At 42.6% G+C, this 24,518-nt stretch overlaps 1 protein-coding gene across 7 annotated transcripts in view; it reads left to right on the top strand.

Annotated features, from left to right (window-relative positions):
- Nucleotides 1-23,094, top strand: part of CTNND2 (catenin delta 2) — a 716,413-nt gene extending 693,319 nt beyond the window's left edge. For 6 of the 7 annotated variants that reach the window (XM_036410294.2, XM_036410290.2, XM_036410291.2 and 3 more), the window contains 4 exons: nucleotides 4,883-5,009; nucleotides 8,570-8,701; nucleotides 14,010-14,083; nucleotides 21,191-23,094. In XM_036410294.2, the coding sequence (XP_036266187.1) occupies nucleotides 4,883-5,009; nucleotides 8,570-8,701; nucleotides 14,010-14,083; nucleotides 21,191-21,451 (594 nt within the window). In that variant the 3' untranslated portion in view covers nucleotides 21,452-23,094. The remainder of the gene's footprint in view (nucleotides 1-4,882; nucleotides 5,010-8,569; nucleotides 8,702-14,009; nucleotides 14,084-21,190) is intronic. The other variant, XM_036410293.2, reaches the window with a different exon arrangement.
- The last annotated feature ends 1,424 nt before the right edge of the window (nucleotides 23,095-24,518 follow it).

The raw sequence follows: 24,518 nt of genomic DNA, 5'->3' as shown, positions 1-24,518 counted from the left end.
GCCCAGCAACCTTCCCACAGGTGACCCTTTCAGAAACCAGCCCTTTCCGTCTTATGGGCACATTCCAGAAGTAGGTATTGCTCCAGTGCCCAGCCCTAAAAAAAACAGGAACATATCTATTGAGAAAACAATGCACCCACCCTTCACCTTTCTCCTAGCTCTCCGAAGGTTTGTGTTTGGGGAGAACTTAGGGTAGCCTCCATGGACAGGTGCATGAGCATCTGCACTGTGGGATGCAGGGAGCAGTAGAGGTGGGGCTGGGGTGATGGGCAAAGCCATGCTCTGCAAACTATGGAAGGACTCAGCAGCAAACCAGGACCAGATGTGCCCAGGCATAATGATGCTTCAGAATTACTTACAATGTAGGTTAAAGGGGAGGCAGTTTTTATACCCCCCATGGAAACATGGGCAGCTGAGAAATTATTTTAAATGGAGATGGCAGCCAATGGCCTTTTTTTTTTTTTCTTTTGTACCATTTTACCTAAACTTACACTGCCTTCAGCGTAGCTGTGAGTATGTCATAAAAGACACATACCAACAGCAGAAGAAAATACTGATAAGGTTGCTCTAGGTTAACTTTTTTTTTTTTAATCATAAAGCTCTGATGACCTTCATTTCTTATAGAACAATAAAGTGTAAGAACTTAGAGGCTAGCTGTAAAACCCATGACATTGGTGAGCATTTCATTTTACAATAATTAACGCAGTTATCTGAAATCATCAGATGCTACTGTCATATATTAGGCACCTCTGCTAGGGACCAGCGTTCCAGAATTCAGCAAGGCTTTCTGTGCTGTGATGTCACAGCACTTTGTTCGCATCAGGGGGAGAAAATGATACTAAGTAGCCTCACTCATATTGCTCCTCTGAAGCCCAGGGGCATACTTCATTTGGCAATAGTGGTTTACTAACCATGCATTGCCTGCCTCTTGTTTCCCTAGCACAAAACTGGGCAGCAGAAGTTAAGACTGGACAGGTAGAAAAAGGGAAACATGTAAAATGGGGTGGAATGTGGAGACCTTGAGGTTAGAATCCAGGGTGAGCTTTGATCTTATTGACCGTTATTGAGTGCATATCTAAAACACCTGGCTTTTCAAATGTTGAAATGTCTTTTAGGGCTGACCGATCTGAGGTGTAGACGTGTGAAATTGAATCGCACAGGCAGTGGATACCAGGTCATCAGGTGTGATTGGGGCGTTTGTGGCACCGCTCTGCCCTGAGGTTGGGACCTATTTTTATGCCGCTGAAAGTCAATCTGGAGAATGTGTTATCTGACATCCCCAAATGAAGTGGGTAACTTCCTAGGATTTAGCATTTTAAGAATGCATTTGGTATCCCTATTAGTCACTGCCACTAATGCATAGAAACTCCAAGCCAGTGGTTCTCACCATGTTTTCATTAACATCACTTGGGGACTTTGAAAAATCCTGGTGACCAGGCCCAGCTCAGAACAATGTAAATAGGATCTCAAGGCCTGTGGCTCAGGTATTACTATTTTTAAAACTCCCTAAGCTGATTTTGACCTTTATTTATGGAAAAGCAACCGACACAGAGCTTACCAGTAATTATGATACTGGTGTAAACTGGAGAGAAGCGCTGACTCCTGACAGCTTTCTAATTTTACCTCTACTGACAGAGAGACCCAAGGTGAACAGTTTTGAGCTTTGCCTTGACAAACAGCGCTAGCTCATCTTTGCACACAAATCTAACCAATGTGTGTGCTGATCTTCATTGAAGATTCTACACAGCTTCCATAATAAAAAGCTATGGGGTCAGTACAGGTTATCCTAACCTCACAGAGACCAGTCTGAAAACCACTTTCTTAGACCTTATTATAGGGGGGTAAAAAAAATACATAAAAATGAAGATTGTTATAAAGTCAGGGATCTCAAAATGCTTAAGGGGAAAACCATAGGAAAAACAAGAGTGAACAGCACATAGACCTACCATGAAGACCGATGGTTGTGAGGCTGTGAAGAACATCACCTTCCTTCTCTTGCATTCTGGACCATTGAAAGCACAAATATGGGTGAGAGTAGCTTTGGAGGCTAATACAGTGTCATAAAGAAACATATCAGGAACTTTAACAGAGAAGTGGAAACTGGTGGAAGGACAGGAAAAGGGAAAGATAAAGAAAATCAGATTATTCCTCCTGGCAATTTCAAGTTCAATGACTTTGAACTCTTCTTCTCTTTTGGATTTCTATCTCTATATACTTGGAGCAATTTAACAACCTCCAGTTTTAAGTTTAATGCATTAAAAATAAAAACCAATTTGAGGCACCGATATCATACCACATTTTGACAGTTTGTCTGGGTCTTGAGCTGAAGGGCACAACTTCTGAGTCGTTCTGCTGGAAGTGACCAATAGACATTAAAAGAGTTCCTTATCATCAATAGTAAGGATTAACGGCCCTTCCCTAGTCACTGTGGCTATTCTTCATCTATTTTTCTCCTGGGGGCTATTTTATTTAACCCCTAGAAGCCAAAGGGTTGATGCAAAAGGGAACTGTGGTTAAGCACCCAATAAAATAAAATTCAGGAAAAAGCCTCTGAGGTCTACAGTGAGTTAAAACTAAAAAGTAGTGATCAAAGAGACAAATGATTTTAAAGCTACATGCCCAATTGTATGTGTTTGCATAGACCACTTTTAAGCTTTGTGAATGACGGGAAGTAAACGAGTAATAAATTGATTGTAAGCTGTCTAGGTAACAAATATTACATGGCTATTTTGGTTAAAAGGAGTGTTAGCTTAGCAATAAATCTTACTTTTTTAGAAAGCAAGATTTTTTTTTTCAACTGAATGATGAAATATTTCAGGCAGTAAAAAAAAAAAATGTGGAAGGGCAGGACACTTATCCTCAAGGTAACTGATTATTCGGTATAACTAAATCGGGTGTTGATTGATCTGTACCCAGGTCTTCAGCATCCAGTGTTACACTGTTTTCCATGTCATTTGGAAGTGTATATCACCATCACAATTAAAACTGTGAGGTCTCTCCTAAGCATTGCTGGCTATAGTGATGGTAGAGTTCTTCGTTTCGGTCATTGCATCACACCTTCCACTGTATCTGTCAATGTGAGGAAGATGGAGAAGTAACACCAGCTCCTCTTCTTGCACCTCCAGGAGCTCCCTAGCTGGGACTCAGAAACTAATCAAGAGCCTTGGTTGGGTTAACCACTCTGCCCTGTTCTCTAAGCTCTTCCTCTCCCAACTCCATTCAAAGCTTCTGTGCCACACACACACACACACACACACACACACACACACACACACCATCGCTGGTCATGTGCAGAGGGGTCTGACCCAGGGATGGCAGTCTTGGTGCCTCTGACACACTCATCATCCTCTGGTCTCTGCCAATCCCCTCACCCATGAACAAGATACCAGCAAGATCACATTTCTGTCATGCATTAGCATTCTCAGAATTGGGTCTCTTGAAGTATTTGAAAGCTTTGGGGTTGTATCCTCATAAGAGTGCCTTCCTTCATATAGTTTTATTATTACATCCACAGTCTTGACATTTCCAGAGATGTAAGTACTTACATGGTCCCATAGTAACCTAAGCATTATGAAATCTGAACTGCTGAGCAAAACATAGCTCCAAAAACCCACATAGGACAGCAGTGCTGAGGAATTCATTGATATTGCCAATAAAACCTAGGGTTGTGCTATACTTATATCCAGTTGTCCCCTTTGGTCTTAGAACATATCAAATATTAACCAGTTTTCACATCACAAAGTACGTTGCTTGCTCACTTTTAATGACATATGCAATATTATTACTTTAATAACATATGCATTATTACAAAAGCCAAACTTTTGACTAAAGCAATTTCCTGAGCCACTACTTATAATCCCAAAATATATCCCATTGAGTTCCTTAAACATCTAAATACGTTCAGAAAAAAAAAAGAGAAAGAAAGAAAAAGCTAAAAGAACTGAAAATAATAGTTGCCTCTGTGAAGGAATTGGGGGTTGGGTGGGTGTGTCCTTTGCTTTGTTATACTGCCAGTGCTGTGTGACAGAGTACTCTGATAGAAGTGAACTTGACTTTAAAAAGAGAGAGGGTGGAGGAACTACCAAAACATCCTTTCAAGACATCTCAGGGAAGGTGGGAGGAATTATTGGCTACTTTTACTTTCTTCTTTATGCTTTCTAAATTCATAAAATCCTCCATGATGTATTTATACGGTTTTTATAATGAAAAATTGTATATATGCTTTTCATGAATTAAGTAGATATTTGAAAGCTTCATGGAGGATTAATGTGGTAGGATGCAATCTGCATATGCTCTAAATGGAAAAACACAATTTCTGTGGCAAAGCAGAGAGCATAGGAGTCTAGGCCTGAACACTCAGTGGGAGGTGAGACACTCAGTGTGAATATACACTGAAGGCCCTAAGCAGGTGGAGATCAGGCATTTGTGGCGGAGAAGGAAGTTCAAAGCACTGTAAGGGAGGTAAGCCAGAAGGGAGGATGCTGCTTGGCACCTGGCCCTGTGAACGAATGTAAACACTTTTAGAAGGTGGTTGAAAAGAGGGCCAGAGAGAGTTGGAACCAGGTAGGCAAAGAGCAGACAGTTCCAGGGCCATTCCACATTCTGAGCAGGATATTTTCATTTAAATGAAAGCTGGCCAAAGCAGGTTTGCCAAGAGACCATTTATCCCGCATTTGGGAAGGAAAGCAAGCACTGAAAGCAGGCCCTCCCCTGTCAGCCTAGCTGGAGGGAACCGGAGGTGGGTCTCAATTCACATTCATCTGTTTTAACCTTGATGATTACCGAAATGGTTTGCCAGTTCAGACGCGTGGGACTTGGGAATGTCAGGAAGGGAAGAATCACTCTGCCTTCCCCACTTAATCAGAGCGTGCTGTCTTCGCAGGATGGATGGTCACAGTATCACTTTGTAGCCTCATCTTCAACCATCGAGAGGGATCGGCAAAGGCCCTACTCCTCCTCCCGCACGCCCTCCATCTCCCCTGTGCGCGTATCTCCCAACAACCGCTCAGGTAAGAATCACCAGAACCAGCCAGGCCGAGTCCCCCTCTTTCCCAGCTCCTTAGCTGACCCTCACAGGGAGAAGAGCCACCCCCATCCGGATGTCTGCTGTAAATATCAAATGACTGCTTTCTTTTTATTGCAGTGGCAACTGTGTTACTCAGACTCAGAATTAATCTCTAACAGAATCTAAAAATCTCTGACAGGCCGTATGTCATGAAATGCATGTCACAGACCTACATTCAATGAGGAACAAAGATAAAGAAAACTGCCAGGTGTTTGCAAATCAGCATTTTTCATGGATGTTTTTCCAACTTAAAATAGTTTGAGTTGCATTTTATTAATTGTAATCGGGACAACAGAATAAGGGAGAGGGGACATGCTATTTCCTAATTCAGAATGGCATATTTCCAAACTACATCATTGAGGATTTCATTACTATTCCATATCTGATTAGCTTTTTATTATTGCCTTTTGACCAATGAGTGAATCATTGATAAATTCTTATTACTACCAACTATAACTTTTAAGTAATCTATGTTTTGCTTATTTTGTCACCTTCTCATTACTTTTACACCCTTTTTCAATCATGTAATATAATGCCAAAGATGAGAGAAAGAAATTAAAGGCAAAATATGAGCACAATGTTTAGTGTATACATGGCATAAATTTTATTGTGGTTTTACTCAAAGTTTAAGTCTTTAAAACTTTTGTTTATTTCTGCATTTTGGTTTTTGTTGTGAGAAGGATGGATAAATAATTATATGTACATATACATGCTCACACATGCTCATGCACACATTCACACACACACACACACATACACACACACACACACCTGCATAGGCTTCTATTTAAGAACGTTTCTCCTGCTCCTCGCTGCCCTCTCACTGCGGAGGAAATAATATTTCCTGAAACTGCAGCTCAGCGGGTATGACAGGGAGCACACACCCGCAGAGGCCCCTCTGTCCGTGAGAACATCTGTCATAAAACTGCACCACACAGAAGTGTCAGGATGACGAGGAAAATCAGAAACGAATGGGCAATGTGTGCCTGAAACAAATGACCCTCTCCTAGCCCCATGAACACTTATATTTCTTAGTGGTCTTACTGCTTGTAATGTTTATTAGTCCCACACTAGACGAGTCAGGACCCTACCCCATGTGACGGGGGAAACTCTCAGAAGCACGGAAAGGGCCTGTTCTGCATTCTTCCCATCTTTCTTAAAAAGATAAAGAGCAGGGAACCTCACAAGCATGAGGAGAATATCTTTTACAAAGTTCTAATTACTCAGAACCAATCAGCGTTAGGATCATGAAATGACATAATACCTTGGAAAGTGCTGGAAGGAGCAGGGACACCCTATCAGGATATCATCCCAGCCATTCAGCTAAGGTGTTTCCCAAGCGAGGCACATCAGAGACACCTCATAAACACTCATTTGCAAGATATGATCTTTCCAGAGATCACCTATGTTTACGGAGACCACTGTGCATGAGGTCTCAGGAGATAATTACACACTTGACGTGGTTTAATAAGCCCCGCCATCTGTGCAATATTAGATTCTAATTTTAGAAGCTTTGGTCAAGAGCCTCCAAGATAGTGTCTCTTTGTGATGGCCTGGCAGTGACTAACAAAAGACTCCCTTTGATGTAGAAAGGCCTAGAAGCAAAGGAGCAAGGGCAGGAAAGGGTCTCTCCCTGGAGGGAAGGCTGCAGAGCAGAGGTGAGGGGAGCGGGTGCAAGTGAGCAGGATGATGCTCAGATGCTCAGCAACTGGACAGAGTCCCGCTCAGTTCCGGGAGGGGAAGGGGGAAAGGGACGTGGTTTGTTTCCGTGTCTTCCTATTGGATTTACACCCAGAGGTTCTGGTCCAACTGGGTTTGTGTGGGTCTCAAGCAACTGTATTTTTTAAAGTATTCCAAGTGATTCATTCCAATGGACAGCCAGGCCTGGCAACCTCTGGGAGTTCCAGGAGCTGAACAGCGAGCCTCGATTTTATTTGATAGATTTGGGAAGTGGGAGACAGGAAGCGATGGGAAGGCCCCTTTGTTTACCTTCTTAGCTTTTGGCTGTAATGCCCACAGAGCACCAGCCTCTCCTTCTGGTTTATTTGCACATCCATTTCCTCACCTGACTGAGCTCCTCTGGTTCAGCAGGTGTGATGCATTCATCTTTCTGTCTCCCAGCGTCTCTCATATAGAAGACACTAAATTTGATGAAATGAAGCAAAGGTTCAGACAGTGAAAATAAGGGTACATTCAGGGATCAAGCTTACCCAGTGGGCTGGAGCTGAGGGATCCTGCAAAGGGTGTGAAGGATAAGCTACAGGGTAAACTGAAGCCTGATTGGGGAGGAGCTGGGCACTAGCCAAGGAAAGAGGATTTTATTTAAAAAAAAAAAAATCCCAGTTCCCAGGCTTCCCCAAACCTTAATAATCAGCAGGTCGGCTTGTTAAATATGGATTCCTTGAACCATCCCCTAAAAATTCAGTCACAGAAGGTCCAGGGCTGGTGAGTCTCAAGGTTAGACAAGTTTCTGAAGCACTGCCCTGAGCACAGGAGGCTGGCCAAGGCTTTGAGGCAGAACAGTACTTTGCTAAGCTCACACTGAGTAGATGCAGTTGCCTAAGCTCCAGATCTGAGTAGTGTCTTATGGAGCATGGAGCATATGAGGGTAACAACCACAGGTGGGCTGTGCGCCAGCTGCCTCATGGCCAGCACGCACAGGTATTACTCTACGTCCTTCATCGTGTCTCTGCATGGTCAGGGCCGCTTTGTTCCTCCCAGGTCATCCCCTCTTTCAAGGAAACTAAACCTCTTTTTGTTTGCTTCTTGAACTCCAAGCTCAGCCTTTTCTGTGTTCTGGGACCATTTTGCTAAAGAATCATGGGGACTCTTCTAGTTACAACCCATCATTGTAGAAATGGAGACACAGAGGAAGATGGGGCTCGCTCCCCAGGGTCCAATAGGCAGCGAGAGTCCAAGGTGTAAGTGTGGGTGCAGGATTGTAGGGGCATTCATCCAAAGAGCTGGAGCAGGACACCGCATCAGGAAGAGGGAGCTGTCCTCACACCCTGCCCCCAGGGATCATCCTGTGTGGAGAGCTGCTTCCTTTGCCTTCCTTTAGGGAGTTGCTGGGTAGTTAAGTAAAACTCTGTTTATTTTCGTCAAAGATTCTTCAATACCAGTAATAGCTCCTCTGAAACAATCTAATTTAAAAAAGGGAGGAAAGTAGAAGAGAGGAAGGAAGGAGAGAGGGAACAAAAAGGAAAGAAAAATAAAGAAACTAAGATCCATCTCATTCTTGGGCAGGCAATGTTCCCACCAGGATGTCTCTCTAAGAAAGATGGCCCCGGTATATAGTTCTTAATTACTTGCCTTCAAGCCATGTGTCCCCTCAACTATAAAGCTCCAAGTGACACAGGGTAAGGGAATGGGTACAGACAATAGCCAAAGAACAAGAAAATCAACACATTGATATATGTTGAGCCAGGTGTGTTTTGACCTTAACTGTTTGTGTGAATCGCTGTCCATGCTATGGAAAGTCATCCTTTTGATTTCTTTATGTAGCAAGTGCCCCAGCTTCACCTCGGGAAATGATCAGCCTCAAAGAAAGGAAAACAGACTATGAGTCCACTGGCAGCAATGCCACTTACCACGGGACTAAAGGAGAACACACTTCCAGGAAAGACACCATGACAGGTGAGTTCAGCTTCGTGCGTTTCCCCCGTGGAGCTGGTGACTATCTGGGATGGAGCAGAGGACTGGGGCGTCAGGCTCCAAGCCATGCTTGGCAGCTCAGCAGGACTCAGCAGCTAGCAGGTCACTGGAGAGTTTGACAGTGAAGACCCCCAGGAACTGGGAATGAGGAGATTAAGCCAGAAGTGTAAAACCTTAGCATCGTACTCCTGAAAAGAGCTAAGAGAAAATGACCTCTACACACATTATCCTCAGTCCTTCTTTCCTGCCCTTTCCCTCTCACTTGCCCAGCTCACTTCTCTTGCATTAGAAAGGTTTCTCCCAAGTTGGTATGTATATCAAGTTTTGTCATTAGGAATGGATGGAGAAAAAAGAGGATAAGAAAAGAAGAGGAGAGGAGGGAGGGAGGAGAAGAAGGAGGAGGAGGAGGAAGGGACTGGTATGGCAGCAAAGGAAGAGGATTTAAGGAAAACCCACAGAACTTCTGTTGAGACAATTTATCCTTTTACCTTGAAACCAAACTCCCAAGGAAATTCATTAGAACAATGACCACAATTTCCCTGAGGACAAATTGATCTTTTATAGGCTTCATCTTTCACTACCCCAATCATACCCATTGTCTTTCCTTTCTCACCAGCTAGGACTCTGGAGGCCAAACTTGGTGCCCTTCACCCCTCCCTCCAGGGTGCCCTGCACAACCTGTGTAATAATCAGACTTGACTTAACTCTCCCATTATCTGTACAACTCTCTTTGGGGCAGGGTGTGCCTCTCACGTTCATCATCCCCTCCAGAGTGTCTGTACACCTACCCTCTGCCCCATTTGCCCCTCCTCCAAGGACTTGGGGGCATTGATGTAGAGAGGGTTATGTTTTAGAAACAGAGCTGCCAGAGTCATCAGAATCTCTAACTAAGGAGTCCCACCCTTCTTTATCACATGGATATAGAGATGGGTCCCTCCTGAAAATCAGCCATGAGGAGCAGGGCCAGACTGGACCAGTCATTAAACTGGAGTGCAAAGAGCACAGTCCTAAACACACACTAAAACCCTCTTATCAGAAAAATCTTCAAAGCATAGGGTGCATCTCTCTAATATTATTTAGATCTAGCAGCCTCCTGAGAAGCAGAACAGACAAATTGGATGATTTATGAAGATTTCTTCCTAGGATGGAACATATCTAAGAAAATTTTTCTGGTGGTAAATGTATTTACCCCAGAGGCAGCGTTTCCATGGTAATTCTGCATGACCGCAGAGAGAAAAGCATAGTAAACAATTGCCCACGATCCCCACTCCTAGGTCAGCACTCTGCCTCCACACACAGACCCTATAAGGGAATGAGACCTCTCACCCTTGAAGCATCTCCTGAATGAGAGGACTGAGCTCATTACATAGGACGTATCTTATTATTCTCATTCACTGGCTTTCCCCCCATCAATGTCACCCTGGTTATAGATGAGCACAAACAAAGAAAGTTGTGAATTTAGATGCTGAGTCCCTAGAGTCAACACATTCAGCAAAGAATCTAATTTGTCCTGATTAGTCCAGAGTATTAGTGACACCAAATCCACCTGACCCATTCATTTTGTGATTAGCCACCTCACTGGCAGTCTGGGATGATAAATTGAGATTATGATTAAAAGAAAAATTGTGAAATTGTCTGCATTGTCATTTAAGTGTAACTTTTCTCTTTAACTTTCCTGCCCAGTGTGATCATTCAAAGGTTTTTAAATGTGGATGTCTGTGTTGAAATAATTCCAATGGCACATGATCGTGCCCTGCACACATAATGAAATAAAATAAAATCTAATGTGTTTTTTTTCTTTAGTCTTCCTAGAAAATGGCAGGGATCTTGACAACTCCAGTATTGAGATATGTGTAAATTTTAAAACTCAAATAGAGGCTTAAACAGTGTTGCTCTAATTTATTAAAAACACAAGTCAATAATGCACTGTCAGTCATGTAGCAAGCCTAGAAGAACATTGAGATCTTCATTGAATAATGTGTTTATACTGGAAGGTTCCCTTTAAGCCAACAAGTACTATGTAAAAGACAGTTCTTGATGGTAGTGGTGATGATGTTGATGATAATGGTGGTGATGGTAGTGAGCAGTGATGGTGGTGGTGGTTATGATGGTGGTGGTGATGGTGGTTGTGGTGTGCAGTGATGATGGTGGTGATGGTTATGATGGTGGCAATGGTAATGGTGGTGATGGTGATAGTGTGGAATGAAAGTAGTGGTGGTGACAGTGATGGTGATGGTGGTGTACAGTGATAGATGTGATTGTGGTGGTGTGCAGTGATGGTGGTGGTGATGATGGTGGTATTGATGGCAGGAATGATGATGGATGGGGTATTGGTAATAAGGATGATGGAGATAATGGTGTGCTGAGACTGGTGGTGGCATTGACACTTTCTGTAGTGGTATGAGTATGTCCCCAGCCAAGTCAGATGAGAGACAATAAATCATATAGAAACGGAAATAATGACTTGCCAACCTCCACTCGGCAATACTTCAGCAAGTGCCCATTGTTCCAACATTTACTCACAGATGAGATGTCTAATGACCTCTGCATCAAGAGCAGTACTTTTTCTCATTCACCTATAAATCCAGGGGACATGTACAGGTCAGTGCATTAAAACTGCCCCTTCTTTTCTAAGCCATCAGAGGATGTCCTACCATTTCCCCCAATGAAACAATCCCTCTGCTGTGGTAAACCATGAGAAAGTTCACCCTCAAAGTGCAACCTGGGAAAAATTAAAAAGTAGAAGCAATTTCTTGCCTGGGTTATAATCTCATCTATTAGGTCCTAGAAATACAGATCCACTTAGGATTTTATTCCAGGCTTCCCTCCATCCACCTTTTTGAAATTCATTTTCCACCTAAATGGAGTCTCTTAAAATGCGTCTGTCTTTAGTGTTTCTTTGCCATGGAGGAGTCTTCAGAAAGCCAAAGTCAGCTGTTCATTCAGGCTTGCAGGACTGATAGCTCTTCCTGGTGGTCATGATCCCTGGGAACATTATGTGTTCAGAAGCACGCATCACAGGAGGGCTGTGTGATCCTGGCAGCTACACAGCCTGACCTGAATATTCACCAGGGGATTTTGCCCTCCTTTCTAAGCTTTAAATGCCTTTCCATCAAACCGTCTGTTCTGTTTTTGTCAGTGTCTCTCTTGTACCTTTTGCAGCCATTCTAATCTTTATTATGTTGATTCAGTTGGAAATTGAGGCTTATAAAGAAAAGGAAAGGCATCTTCCTATGAGTCCACTCTGAGGTCCATATACAGGGTGAAGCATTCACAAAGACATCTGCTTCATGTGTCTGCAAAGGCCACAAGTTCAATCTCAGCTATACACTCTCCTCCAAACAGGTGAAGTGGCCAAAGAGCAGGAGGAAAGGACTTCCGGTAGAGATGGCTTTAGCTCAGAAGCCACAAACATGACAGGGAGGAAGGCTAAGGCTATCATAGGGCATTGTCTACCAAATAAAATTACGTTTCATTCTAATAGAAAACATTTTTTTCACCTTATTCTTGAAGTGATAACTTCTATCAGCAAATTATGCCTCAGAAAGCAGGTTTTCTTTGATTTATGAATTCACTCATTCAGCAAATAAAGCATTCTGTGATAATCACCAAGGCCAGGCACTGTCCAAGACGCTGAGGATACCTGCAAAGGTGTCAACTCCTAGAGCTTGTGCTCTCATAAAGGAAGGCAGGTAGTACATAAAGAAAACAATAGAGCAAGCTCACCAATGAGGTAATGGCACATGGTTGTTGAGCATGAGGAAGAAAATAAATTGGGTAATGAGATAGAGAACTACTTTAACTGACAAGGTCTAGGAGAAGGCATTTGTGCCCAAACCTAACCAGCAGCAAGATGAGGCAGTCCAGAGTGTGCAAGCAATATCTAGGGGGGAGGATCAGCAAGTACAACATCCCTGAAGCAAAACAAACTTAGCAGGTTTGACCAGCATAGCTAGGGCTCAGCACACAAGGGAAGAGTGGGGGACACTTCAGAAAGTGAGGCAGAGGCCAGATCATTCAAAGCCTCATAGACCGTAAAAAGGAGCTTGGCATTTACCATAATCCAGTTTGTCTAACAAGATGATTACTCAGCTTGGGAACAGGGTGGACAGAGGAGTGGGTTTGGGCAGAATGGAAACTGGGCCTTCAGGGAGGATTCTGTAGCCATGGACCAGGCGAGGGATGATGGTTTTCGCAGCAATACAGAGATCGGAGTGGTGTGTATTCAACTGGAGTCTATCTGAATGGTGTTTCAAATTGAAAATGGGCTCTCAGCCTTCACTCCTCCAGGAGAATTTCAGAAGAGGAGTTTTATTGCACAGCTATTATATGCTTATAGTAATAAGCAGGGGTGAAATAGTAGCTTACACTGACTCTGTGTCTAGAGTGGCCTGTCTCTATGACAGATAGATGGTGTGTTATCTTATCTCATTATCCCATAGATACTGGAAGCAAAAGATAAGCCCTTCTTTATTTCTAGAGTGTTTTATACTCAATGACACTCAAGGGGGGGGGGGGGGGGGGGGAGGAAGCTTTTCGAAATCTTTTTTTAATCATGACTCTATAGTTGCTATGAAGGGAGCAGTGCCCGGGGCCGTTCCTCTGGGCTTGTGGCAGGAGCCTCAAGGCTTCCAGGTGAAGAAGTGGGCAAATGAGCATCCTTCCCAGGCCTTTGGAAGCTGCCCATAACTGGAAGAGACTTTCAATTAGACCTTGGGCTGCTCACAAAACAGAGGGGGCTCCTATATGTGCCTAACAGGATTCCAGAGCCACGGCCAGCCAGACATGCAGGGCACCCACAGGTCGTGCTTCTGCCTGTCCTTCCGGCCTTTGAGAAACGGACAGTCTGAACGATGCCCAAGCATTTCTGTGAACTCAAATTAGAAATTTCAGTCATGACATTCTCCTGCTAAACACGAAGCTGCTGGTACAGATTCCGGCATGCTCCAGTGCAAGTGACAAGCTTTTATCATCCGCCCATTTTCACCAGGAAGGAAGGCCATCAAACTTTCAAAGTGACCATCTGTCTGTCGCACCTGCCCTGACCCTGTCTACTCTCTGAACATTAGTGCAGTAGGCTGCCATGCAATGGGGATTTTATAGAAGAGTTGTGCTTCTTTCTTAATATCTGTATGCAGAGCGAGGTGTTAGAGACCAAAGATTTTCTTCCACTTGGAATGGTCCAGGAGAAGCCAAGCATGTTAGGGCAAAAACTTGCCTCGATAACCATTAGTTCTCCATTTGAAACCTTGGTCTCTCTGGTAATACATTTGTTTCCCTTTGCTTTCAGCTCAAAATACTGGAATTTCAACTTTGTATAGGAATTCATATGGTGCGCCCACTGAAGACATCAAACATAACCAGGTAAAGGAGACACAGAACGTTTGTAGTATTTATTTTCTCCTTCGACTCCTGTCATCTGTCCCAGAATTGTAAGATACATTAACTTCTTTCTCACAGGCATAAAGAACAACAATGGAAAGAAAGCACTGTTCCCTGCCGCTCTTCCCGCTGGCATCACCCAGCCTCCATGCGGGTGGTGGCAGTCATTAGAACAGCCGCACATTGGGAGAGAGTCTTAGATTTCACCACAACCACACACTTTATTTCCTGGCAGAGAGCAAGTTTCCTACTATGATGCAAAACTAAAAGAAATAAGGCAAGCCCCAATTATATGAGCATAAGATGCCGGTTACTAGACCAATGGCCTAATTACTAGACAAGAATTAAGTAACTCCTATAACCCAGCCAACTCTCATTCAGAAGAAAGCATTCATTATGAGTGATCATTATTAATGAGATAGACACATCAACTCCAATAAGAACAACTAAATAGGATGCATTTTAATGTGCCTCGCAACTCCAAGTCCAGGTGAAGAACAAGCAGTCCCAACATCACTGGGGGCTTGTGAGAAAGGCAGAGATTCTTCTCTGACCCTTACCCCAATCAAGGGTTTGTCTGCATCAGACACACATTTCATCCAGATGTCCAGGTGATTTTGTGTCCATTCAGGTTTAAGGAGCTCTGGGATGGTCAATACTTAAATAACTGATCTAAGTTTGTATGCATGTGTTTTATTCTACAAACATTCATCAAGGCCCCTTTTTTTCCGTGGTTCTGTGGGGACATAAAAGCCGAAAGGCACAGCCTGTGGTTCTTCATTGATGGACAACTTCATACTTCTCTCCCCCTTTGGTGTTCATTACAGAATGAATGGCATGCTTGTAACTGTTGGACACTAATACCTGTTGCGAGAATTGGCTTCTTGCCGATGTGCTTTATTCCGTTCAGGCATCAGGAAAGTTGGGCTGAAAGGATAAACCTGAAACCTGTTTGCTTGATCACAATTTCCATATGGAAGCCAACATGGGAGGCCAATGGGTTGTTTGTGGACATTTCTCAACACCCAGCAGGACATTTCTGAAAAGGGAAGGGCCTCTTTCTAGCAGGTAGAATGTCCTGTGCAGGACCATTTCCAGTGAAGAAGAAAGAGGACATGAAAAGTATCTCCTAGACCTGAAATTATTTTTTGCTTTAATCAACCATCAACAGGAGAAATGAGAATGGGTAGAGGTGTTATCCTTTTGCCCTCAATTTTCCAGTTTATGCACAGCCACTCCTGAAACATCTGGTGTTGTTTGCAGCCCCTTCTACCCTCCCCCAATGAATACCTGGACCCTCCAGCCTGCCTGACACATTGCTAATATCTACTCGACCTCCCTCAGTTCTAGCCTTTGCTAAAAGAAAGATAAGCCAATGAATAAATTGAATAAATAAGTCAGGATATGAGCTCTAGAGGAGAGGTCACCAGGGGTTTCCTCCAACTATTTACATGTCAACATGCCTGCTCACACATAGAGGAAAACAGAAACAAAATATATTGGAAATGCCAATTCCATGTATGGAAATCCACCCTTTTTCTCTTAGCAAATATCAGGTACAGTGAGCAAACTGTCCTCAGCTTTTAAAGATGCTTGTAGGATGTGATAGAACCCTGATTTGCATCCAAGAGCGGAAGGTTAGTTTTTACTTTAGGTAGATTAAGAGAAGCCAGCCACCAGAATCCACTTATTCTACACAAGCCATTTTCTTTTGGAACTTTGTTGTTGTTGGCAATGAAGCAACACCCTCGTGTGGCCCAGAGTCCCTTGGCATCTTTTAGTGTGGCTGCAGGAGGCTCCAAGGATTGCTTGTAATTTAGCTTTAGAGGACAGTCCATAATGGTTCTAGGGGCACATTCTTTTCACCTAAGCCTCTTCTGAGCACTTACACAAATTAGAATGAATGTGCTGAGTTGGCATCTCTACTATAAGAGAGAGCACAGCCTACTGTAGCCTTTTCCCCAGGGTGTCCCAGAATGTACTCAACTCAGCCTCAGTGTGAATGTCAAGGCCACAACATCTCAGGTGAATGCTGCTGAAACCCAGCAGGGATGGATACCAAACCTTACATCACTTGTCAGCCCAGGGGAGATGTTGTCAGCAGGCCACTAGCAGAGCTGAGTCCTGTGGCCAAAGTTTAGTGCCATCATTATACCCTAAGGTGTTCAGCAAAGGGAAGTTGGCAATTAGACTGTTAATACCATTCTAATATCAAGAAACATAAAATATCAGTCAAAGACAGTGGGGTTTTTTCCTTAAAAATTTTCAAAGAAATCATTGTGACATGCCAATGAACTTGAGAAAAGAATAAAGTGCTTTATTTCAGACTTGCCATTGAAATAAACTTTGGCTGTACCTGCAGTTCCCACTTGGGAACTAAATTAAGTTTGACCATCCTAACCATTTGAAAGAGGAGACAACCTGGTTCTCTTCCAATTGGGTGGGTCTAGGGAATAACTGTAGACATCACCCATGATTTAGTTTCTCTGGCCACGTGGGCATGGCTGGCCACTCCAGATGGAATACCTTTGTTTGGTGAAGTTTCCTGAGCCAAGAGTGACCTCATAACCTCTTAACTGGTAAAAAGCCATCTTGAACCATTTAAGCAGGAGAGACGCTCGGGGTTCATTCAGTTTCAATGTCAAAGCTTGTCCTCTGCTGAGCATTCTAGTCTCCTGGGTGTTGTAGGCACCAAGTAGGCCTCGTGAGCTTCACAGAGGTGGCTGGGCTGTGACTCCTCTCACAGAAGAAATGATTCCCTAATGGAAACTGGTTTTAGGTACATCTCTAGAATAAGGTAAAAAACAAAGAGAGGTGAGAATGAGGCAAAAGCAATCAATGCATGGCCCGGTGAAGGTGGGGCCTGGGCAACTACTGACTTTCCCTGACTCAGAGGAAAGGAGCCAGGTTGTTGTTCAGCTATGACACTCCCCTGTGACTACCTAGGACTCCAGTCTCATTTTCAGGGAATTCCAAGCTCCCAGGAGAAATATCCATTAGTGTGAAATAAGATTTGTGATCCTTGGTTTTTATGTTTGGAGTCAACAGGTGATGGACATAATTTTAAGAGTTAACTACTGAAACACTTCAAAAATTCTACTAAGCTTTTAGCAGTCCATACCATCCTTATATAGAAAACTAGCAGACTTAACTGCTCTATCCAAATAGCAACAGAATTTTTGTTAATAAAATTCTGAACACCTGTAGACATCATCCATGGGCACTGTATTCAGTAGTCTATTTCAATAGTAGTCTGAAATAAAACACTTTCTTCTTTTCTCAAGTTTATTGGCATGTCACAATAATTTCCTTGAAAAAATTTAAGGAAAAAATTCTGAACAAAAACTAGAAACCAAGGGATTTGGTATTTTGATTCAAATTATTACTGATAATAACAAAATAGCCTCTTGGGTTCCTGGTTGGTTTCCTTCGTCTCATTGCCAGGTGGAAGGACAAAAACTATTGTCCCCAAAAATGGGAAATTGACTTTCCAGGTCAGTAAGGTTTGCCTTTGGTCACCCATCTATTGGGTCGGCAACTAAGTAATTGCTGATTTTTTAAAAATCAAAGACAATTTTTTCATGGAACTAAATAACTTTATTCTGTAATGTATTGCCCATTTTGATCAATGACCTTTTGCCATCTTTCAGGCAGCATCATAATCCCACGTTCAAAAAACTTCTGGTTTTTATTAGCAAAAAACTGAATCAGGTACGATTTGACATCATCATCATTATTGAAATTTTTACCATTCAAGGAGTTTTGTAAAGATCGAAACAAAAAGTAATCAGATGGTGCAAGGTCAGGACTATATGGTGGATGTGGCAAAACATCCCAACCAAGCTCCATTAATTTTTGCCGAGTGACCAAAGATGTGTGTGGCCTTGCATTGTCATGATGGAATACAACACCTTTTCGATTTGTCAATTCGGGCCGCTTTTCTTCAACTGCATTGTTTAATTTCATTAGTTGTTCAATGTAGACATCAGAATTGATCGTTCGGTTGGGTGGTAAGAGTTCAAAGTAGACAATTCCTTTGTAATCCCACCAAACTGATAACAAAACCTTCTTTTGATGAATATCAGCTTCTGATGTTGTTTGAGTTGGTTCACCTGGCCTGCTCCACGATCTTTTCCGCTTGATATTGTTGTAAACAACCCATTTTTCATCACCAGTTATCAGTCGTTTTAAAAATGGATCATTTTCATTACGTTTCTTTAGCAAATCGCAGCTGCTAATGCGTTGCGTTAACTGTGATTCTTTCAGTTCGTGAGGAACCCATGTATCGAGTTTTTGAACATAGCCAGGTTGTTTTAAGTGATTTTCAATGCATGTATGTGATACATGAAGCTTCTCTGCAATCTCATGTGTTGTACTGTGACAGTCCGAATTGATTATTGCTTTAATTAGGGCATCATCAACTTCAACTGGACGACCAGAGCGTTTTTCATCTTTGAGTGAAAAATCACCAGAACGAAATTTGGCAAACCAATTTTGACACTGCCGTTCTTTTAAGGCTTCGTCACCATAAACAGCACATAACTTTTTATGAGCTTGCGATGCGTTTTTCCCTTTGCGGAAATAAAAAAGCAAAATATGACGAAAATGTTCCTTTTGATTTTCCATTTTTCAACGAACGCCAAACGAAAACTACAAAACAGATCAAAAAACTTTTTTTACTGATTAACAGCTGAATAGCCAACTATCAAATAACAAAATGTGTTTTACATTTGTACTACGTCTGCAAACCTAAAAATTCAACTGAAGCCATATACGTGTGAAACCCGCAATTACTTAGTTGCCGACCCAATAGGAAGAGGTAAAGATGCCAACATAGTTCTCCTGCTTTATTCTGTTTTCCCTGCTCTGTGCCAATGGTGCTCTAATGTGAGCCTTTTAGGTAGACACAGGTGAAGGGAGGGAGGGAGGGAGAGAGGGAAGAAGGAAGAAAGGAAGGAAAGAAGGAAGGAAGGAAGGAAGGAAGGAAGGAAGGAAGGAAGGAAGGAAGGAAGGAAGGAAGGAATGGGATTGAGGGAGGGAAAGGGAGGAAAATTGAGAGAGAGCTAGAGAGAGAAGAAGGGAGGAGAGGTGGAGATAGATATAGAAAGACATAAACATGTGTATTACTATTTGAATATTAAACAAAGAAGAATCTGTTAAATATTGAATATAGTGCCCACTGAAATAGCAACAAGCAACACAATAAATTCTAGTTCCCTCCCTGTATAATTTTTCCAAACCTCCCAGCTCTAACCCTCTGAATGCTCTATGCTTGGGTAGCAGCACTGTGTCAGAGTGGAGAAGCTCAATATCACCTCACAGCTCTTTAAAGAAGAGCTTGTCCAAGTCATTTGGTAGACCTGGTTTTAGCAGCATTTAATCATATATGTTTTAGATTCATTTCCAATGTCCTTTTATGACCAGACCCTTGGATTCACAAATGTCTATTCCTATGGACTTTATCATTCAACCACCCCTTACTAGAAGTGTGGCAGGAACTGGATGGCAGCTGTGATGAAGTTCACCCCTTTGAAGAATAGGTTGATTACTAGAATAAATCAATTACATAGAAGAGGGAGTTTTGTGTACTTGAGAGAAGAATTATGTGAAGGCCATTAGAAGCATTCATTTACACACAACTTGCTAATTGCAAATCATTATCTATTAACTAAGACCAATTTCTGGAGGATGTTACCATGCTAAACCTTAGTTAAATGAATAGGGAATTACTGAATTGGCTCGAAAATGATCAAACTGTTTCTTTATCATTCACAGTAGACATCCTCTCCAATTATTGCACATAAGCAGAGCTTGGTGCATGCCTGTGTGCCCTGGCCGTGGGTCTGGCCCTCACCCCATGCCTTGGGAGGTTCTGCTCACTTCAAGGGAGTTGTCTTAGAAAGGGACCCCAGCAAGGAAGGAGATAGCTAGGCCCTCGCATATAAATGCTGATGATCAACCTATGAACATGCCAAGCAGAGGGAACTAATTCTTGACTTCACATATCTCAAAGTCTCCTGTGATCCCTTTAACCTTCAAGGTCCCCTAAATCAGACAGTAACCTCAGAGGACAAGACTGCAAAGGGGAAGCATTGAACTGACAATTCTGAAGATTCCTTCCCACTAACCAAAGATTCTGTCTGGGATTGCAGCTCCTAGGAACAATAGAGAAAATGCGAGGAGGATACAAATCAACTGCTGTGTTCTATAGCATCTCATGTACCTCTGTAATTTATAAAGCTTATCTAGAAAAATGGTGTAGCTGTGGCAGTTTGGTGATTCCTCAAAAAATTAAGCAGAATCACTACAAGATCCAGCAATTCCACTTCTGGATACAAAAAAAAAAAAAAAAAAAAAAAACAAAAAAAAAACTTAAAGAAAGGACTCCGACAGATACTGGTATACATGTTGTTCATTGCAGCATTTTGATAATAGTCCAAAGATGGAAATGAACCTATCACCCATCAACAGATGAATGGGTATCTCATGAATGGGAAACAAAGGTGGTATCTCTATACCTGGAATATCACTCAGCCTTTTAAAAAATGGAAAACTTTAAGGATATCATGCTAAGTGAAAGAAGCCAGACACAAAGACAAATATTGCATGACTCCACTTTTATGAGACACCTAGGATGTTCAAATTCCTAGAAACAGAAAGTAGAATGATGGTTGCAACGGTTTGGGGGAGTGGGGAGTTATGCTTGATGCGGACAGAGTTCCTGTTTGGGATTATGAAAGTTTGGGAAACGGATGGTGGTGATGGTTGCACAACACAGTTAATGTACTTAATACCACTGAAGTATACACTTAAATATGGTTCAAATGGTCAACTTTATATTGCGCATATTTCACCACAATAATAATTTTTCAAACTCATGTACTAGAATGGTGGCATGTGGACCCTGTCACCAGTATTTTTAAAGAAGGGCCATCAAATAGTTGGCGGTATTAGGGGACATGTCATGCTGGTTGCTGCCTGGGTGACGTTCCCAGCCTTGACCTTGAGGAGCATGGATTGCCTTGATCCAAGAGGAGGTTGGATCCAGGGGAAACAAACTAACCCAGGTGGGTCTTGTCTTCCGGACAGGTTTCCGCACAGCCAGTCCCACAGGAGCCCAGCAGGAAAGATTACGAGACCTACCAGCCGTTTCAGAATTCCACGCGAAACTACGACGAGTCCTTCTTCGAGGACCAGGTCCACCATCGCCCTCCCGCCAGCGAGTACACCATGCACCTGGGACTCAAGTCCACGGGCAACTACGTCGACTTCTACTCGGCTGCCCGTCCCTACAGTGAACTGAACTATGAAACGAGCCACTACCCCGCCTCCCCCGACTCCTGGGTGTGAGGCGGGTGGCACGAGGCGCTCCGGGAACAGTGCATGTGCATGCATACCACGAGACATTGCTTCTTTTTAAGTTTCCCCCCTGCAAATTTAGTTTGCTAAAGCCTGTTCCGTAGGAAGGCCATGATAACCAGTAAGGAAATACGAAGAGCTATTTTAGAAAGCTAAAGCGAATCGAAAGTTAACGTGGACGTCAATAGAAAGCTAAAGTGATCCTAAAGGTGCCCACCTGGTGCGACACCTTTCTAGTTTGAGCTGTAGGGTATGCAAGGGTATTGAATGTGGTGCAGACAGCACAGGCGGTGGCCCCATTGGCCTCGGTGGGGCGGTGGGGCGCAGAGGTTATAAGCACAGAGGCAGGCAGCACGGGTCGCACACTCCCGAAGGACGGCTTCTCACGCTTTGTTTCCTCTCTCCATCCGTTGTGATTCTAGGCTTCCAGTTGCATTGGGGTCCCTCTGTACAGCAAGATGTCTCTTGCCTTTTGTTAATGCATTGTTGTAAAGTATTTGATGTACATTACAGATTAAAGAAGAGAAGCGCGTTGTGTATATTACACCGAGGCCGCAGTGTTTCCTCATCGATGGTTCTAAATATTGCTTCACTCTCAAAACGTTTGGAAGATGTATGGATTTCCAGTTTTTTCCTTTCCTTTTCTTTCTCTCGGTATGTTTTAACAAAGAAAAAAATGGAGAAAAAAAGGAATATTTAGCAGTATTGTTCGTTCTGATATGTGAACTCGTTTGTGGCAACTAAGCAAGGCATTCAGCAGTTTCTGACAATTAACACACATCATTCCACACTCCTTGTCAACGAAGTGCTTTTTCACTGCCTACAATTTTAGATGTAGATATTTGAAATAGACTTTTTCATTTATACCAGTTTTCTTTATGATGATACAGTGTTAAAAAGAAAATAAATTACAATTGATCTGTCATTCATATCTGCTAAGAATGTCTATTTCCAAGGACCTATCTTACAAAATACACATTCTTGCTCGTGTGTCTGTGCGTGTGTGGGGTGTGCGTATGTCCACGTATGTACAAAAACGACCTGTGTGAGGTTATATTTTGACAGAAGCAAATTTCATTTGCTGTTCATCTTGTACAAACCTGTTCCTGGTTCTCAATGTAAATGTGCATCTGTCTGTTCCTTTCATCCTCTACCTATTCTTCTGACCATCTAGTGACTCAGGATAGTAGGCCGGTTGAAGTGAAGTTATAGGATTTTCACACATTCACACATTCTCCAATGCCAACTCTTTCTACAGGTCCGTTTCCCTCCGTGTTTTATGCCCTTAGAACACGATAAACCATGGCCAACTCAATAATTTCATTTGGGGGCCGATTACTTGAAGTATCCACAGGAAATGTACACTGCTCACCTTATTCCTCCCCAGACTCTTTTTGTTCACGTCACAGGGAGCAGTAGACAATGATGGATTAGATTATTAAAATGGAACTTGAAGCAAATGTTAGACTAGTGGTTAACAGAAACAGAGCTAAGAAATAAGGCTAACCATTTAAAAGAACACGGGCTGTGGGTAAATTAGCTTTGCTCTTTAGATGCAAGTGACTGAGGCCGATAGGTGCCTAGTAAATGTTAACTGTTCTTGGGAAAAAAAATAAAATACTTAAATAACAAAAGAAATTGGCTGCCATCTTCCTTTAAAACTTGCTCCCCTTCGCTCTACATAGTTTAATTCAGCTCCAAGTCTAAAGTCAACAGTTTCCTTTCCCAAATTTAAAAACAAACCAAAAGATTATTTTGTTCATGCCTGTTTTTTGTGTCTGAAAAGCTAATTTCCAGAATATAGCAGTAGACAAATTTCCATATGAATTGTTCTACAAATTGCCTACATGCTGGACCTGCTGGGCTGTTTACTATAGGACTCTATATTTCTGGATTCCCTCCCAGGAATGCTTCAGTCCCTACAGAGAGAGATAAATATGTAGCCTCAAACACAATGATTCCACTTCGTGCTCGTCATAGAATGAGATAGTAAAGTTCATAGAGGTAGTTCATTGTGGTATAGACGTTACTGTCAATTACTGAGTAGCTGGTTTCACTTTTTCAAAAGTAACAATAGGACATATTCCCTGGTTTGAGTTGTGCAGAGGGAAATTCATGCTGGTGTTAAAAAGTCCTCTTGACAACAACTTCCTGTTCCCTTTATGATTCTGAGTCTCTGCATACAACCCCTTTGGAAGACCAGAATGTCTCTGCTGTCCGTGATGCTCTGAGAGCGTTGTGCCAAGCTGAGATGGGCTAATTTAGTCAGGGGCCTCTGGCATCAGAGCTACAGGTAGAAGAAACAGAATTACATAAGTACTGCCTTCTGGGTTTCCATAACTCCCAGCGCCATAGCTCCGGAGAAACTCATTAATATTGATCCCTGGGTCCTGTCGATAAAGAGCATCCAAGCATTTGAAGCAATAGCTCCAGCTTCAATCGCCAGGTGTCCAAGGCCAGGTGCTGTAATGGGTTCTTCAACAGTTGCCTTACTGGTCCAGACACATTCATGAGCTCCATTAGGAAAATATCCCAACCAAATACTCTGTGCACTCAAGATCAAAAATTCCAAAGGGCAGCTTTACTTACCTTCTCAGTTTTAAAACTTTAAAAATAAATGTTAGCAAGAACAGACCTGGTGCCAGAGTGTGCTCATGGCATCGAGTGTGCTGTTAGGACCTACAAGGAAATGACTGCTAAGTTGTGTCATGAAATGGACAATGAAAACTGTATTTTTAAATGGTTCTATTTTGTTTTAGACTGTTTTAGAGATGTCTAAAAAATCAGAAAGGAGACTGGTAGTCTCTTGTAGGTACAATTTCATTGGGAGTTCAAAGTTGCTAGCCCAGTTACTAGGTGATCATAAGCAATTTGTTGCAGTTAATTTTGATCATAGTAAAAGTTGAGAGAGCTGCCGAAACCGGTTTGGTTCAGTGTTAGAGCGTCGGTCTGTGGACTGAAGGGTCCCAGGTTCGATTCCGGTCAAGGGCATGTACATTGGTTGCGGGCACATCCCCAGTAGGGGGTGTGCAAGAGGCAGCTGGTCGATGTTTCTCTC

Source organism: Pipistrellus kuhlii, unplaced genomic scaffold, assembly GCF_014108245.1.
Source record: "Pipistrellus kuhlii isolate mPipKuh1 unplaced genomic scaffold, mPipKuh1.p scaffold_m20_p_4, whole genome shotgun sequence".
Lineage (NCBI taxonomy): Eukaryota > Metazoa > Chordata > Mammalia > Chiroptera > Vespertilionidae > Pipistrellus > Pipistrellus kuhlii.
Note: the sequence above shows the minus strand (reverse complement) of the source record. Positions and strands in the feature narration are given on the sequence as shown.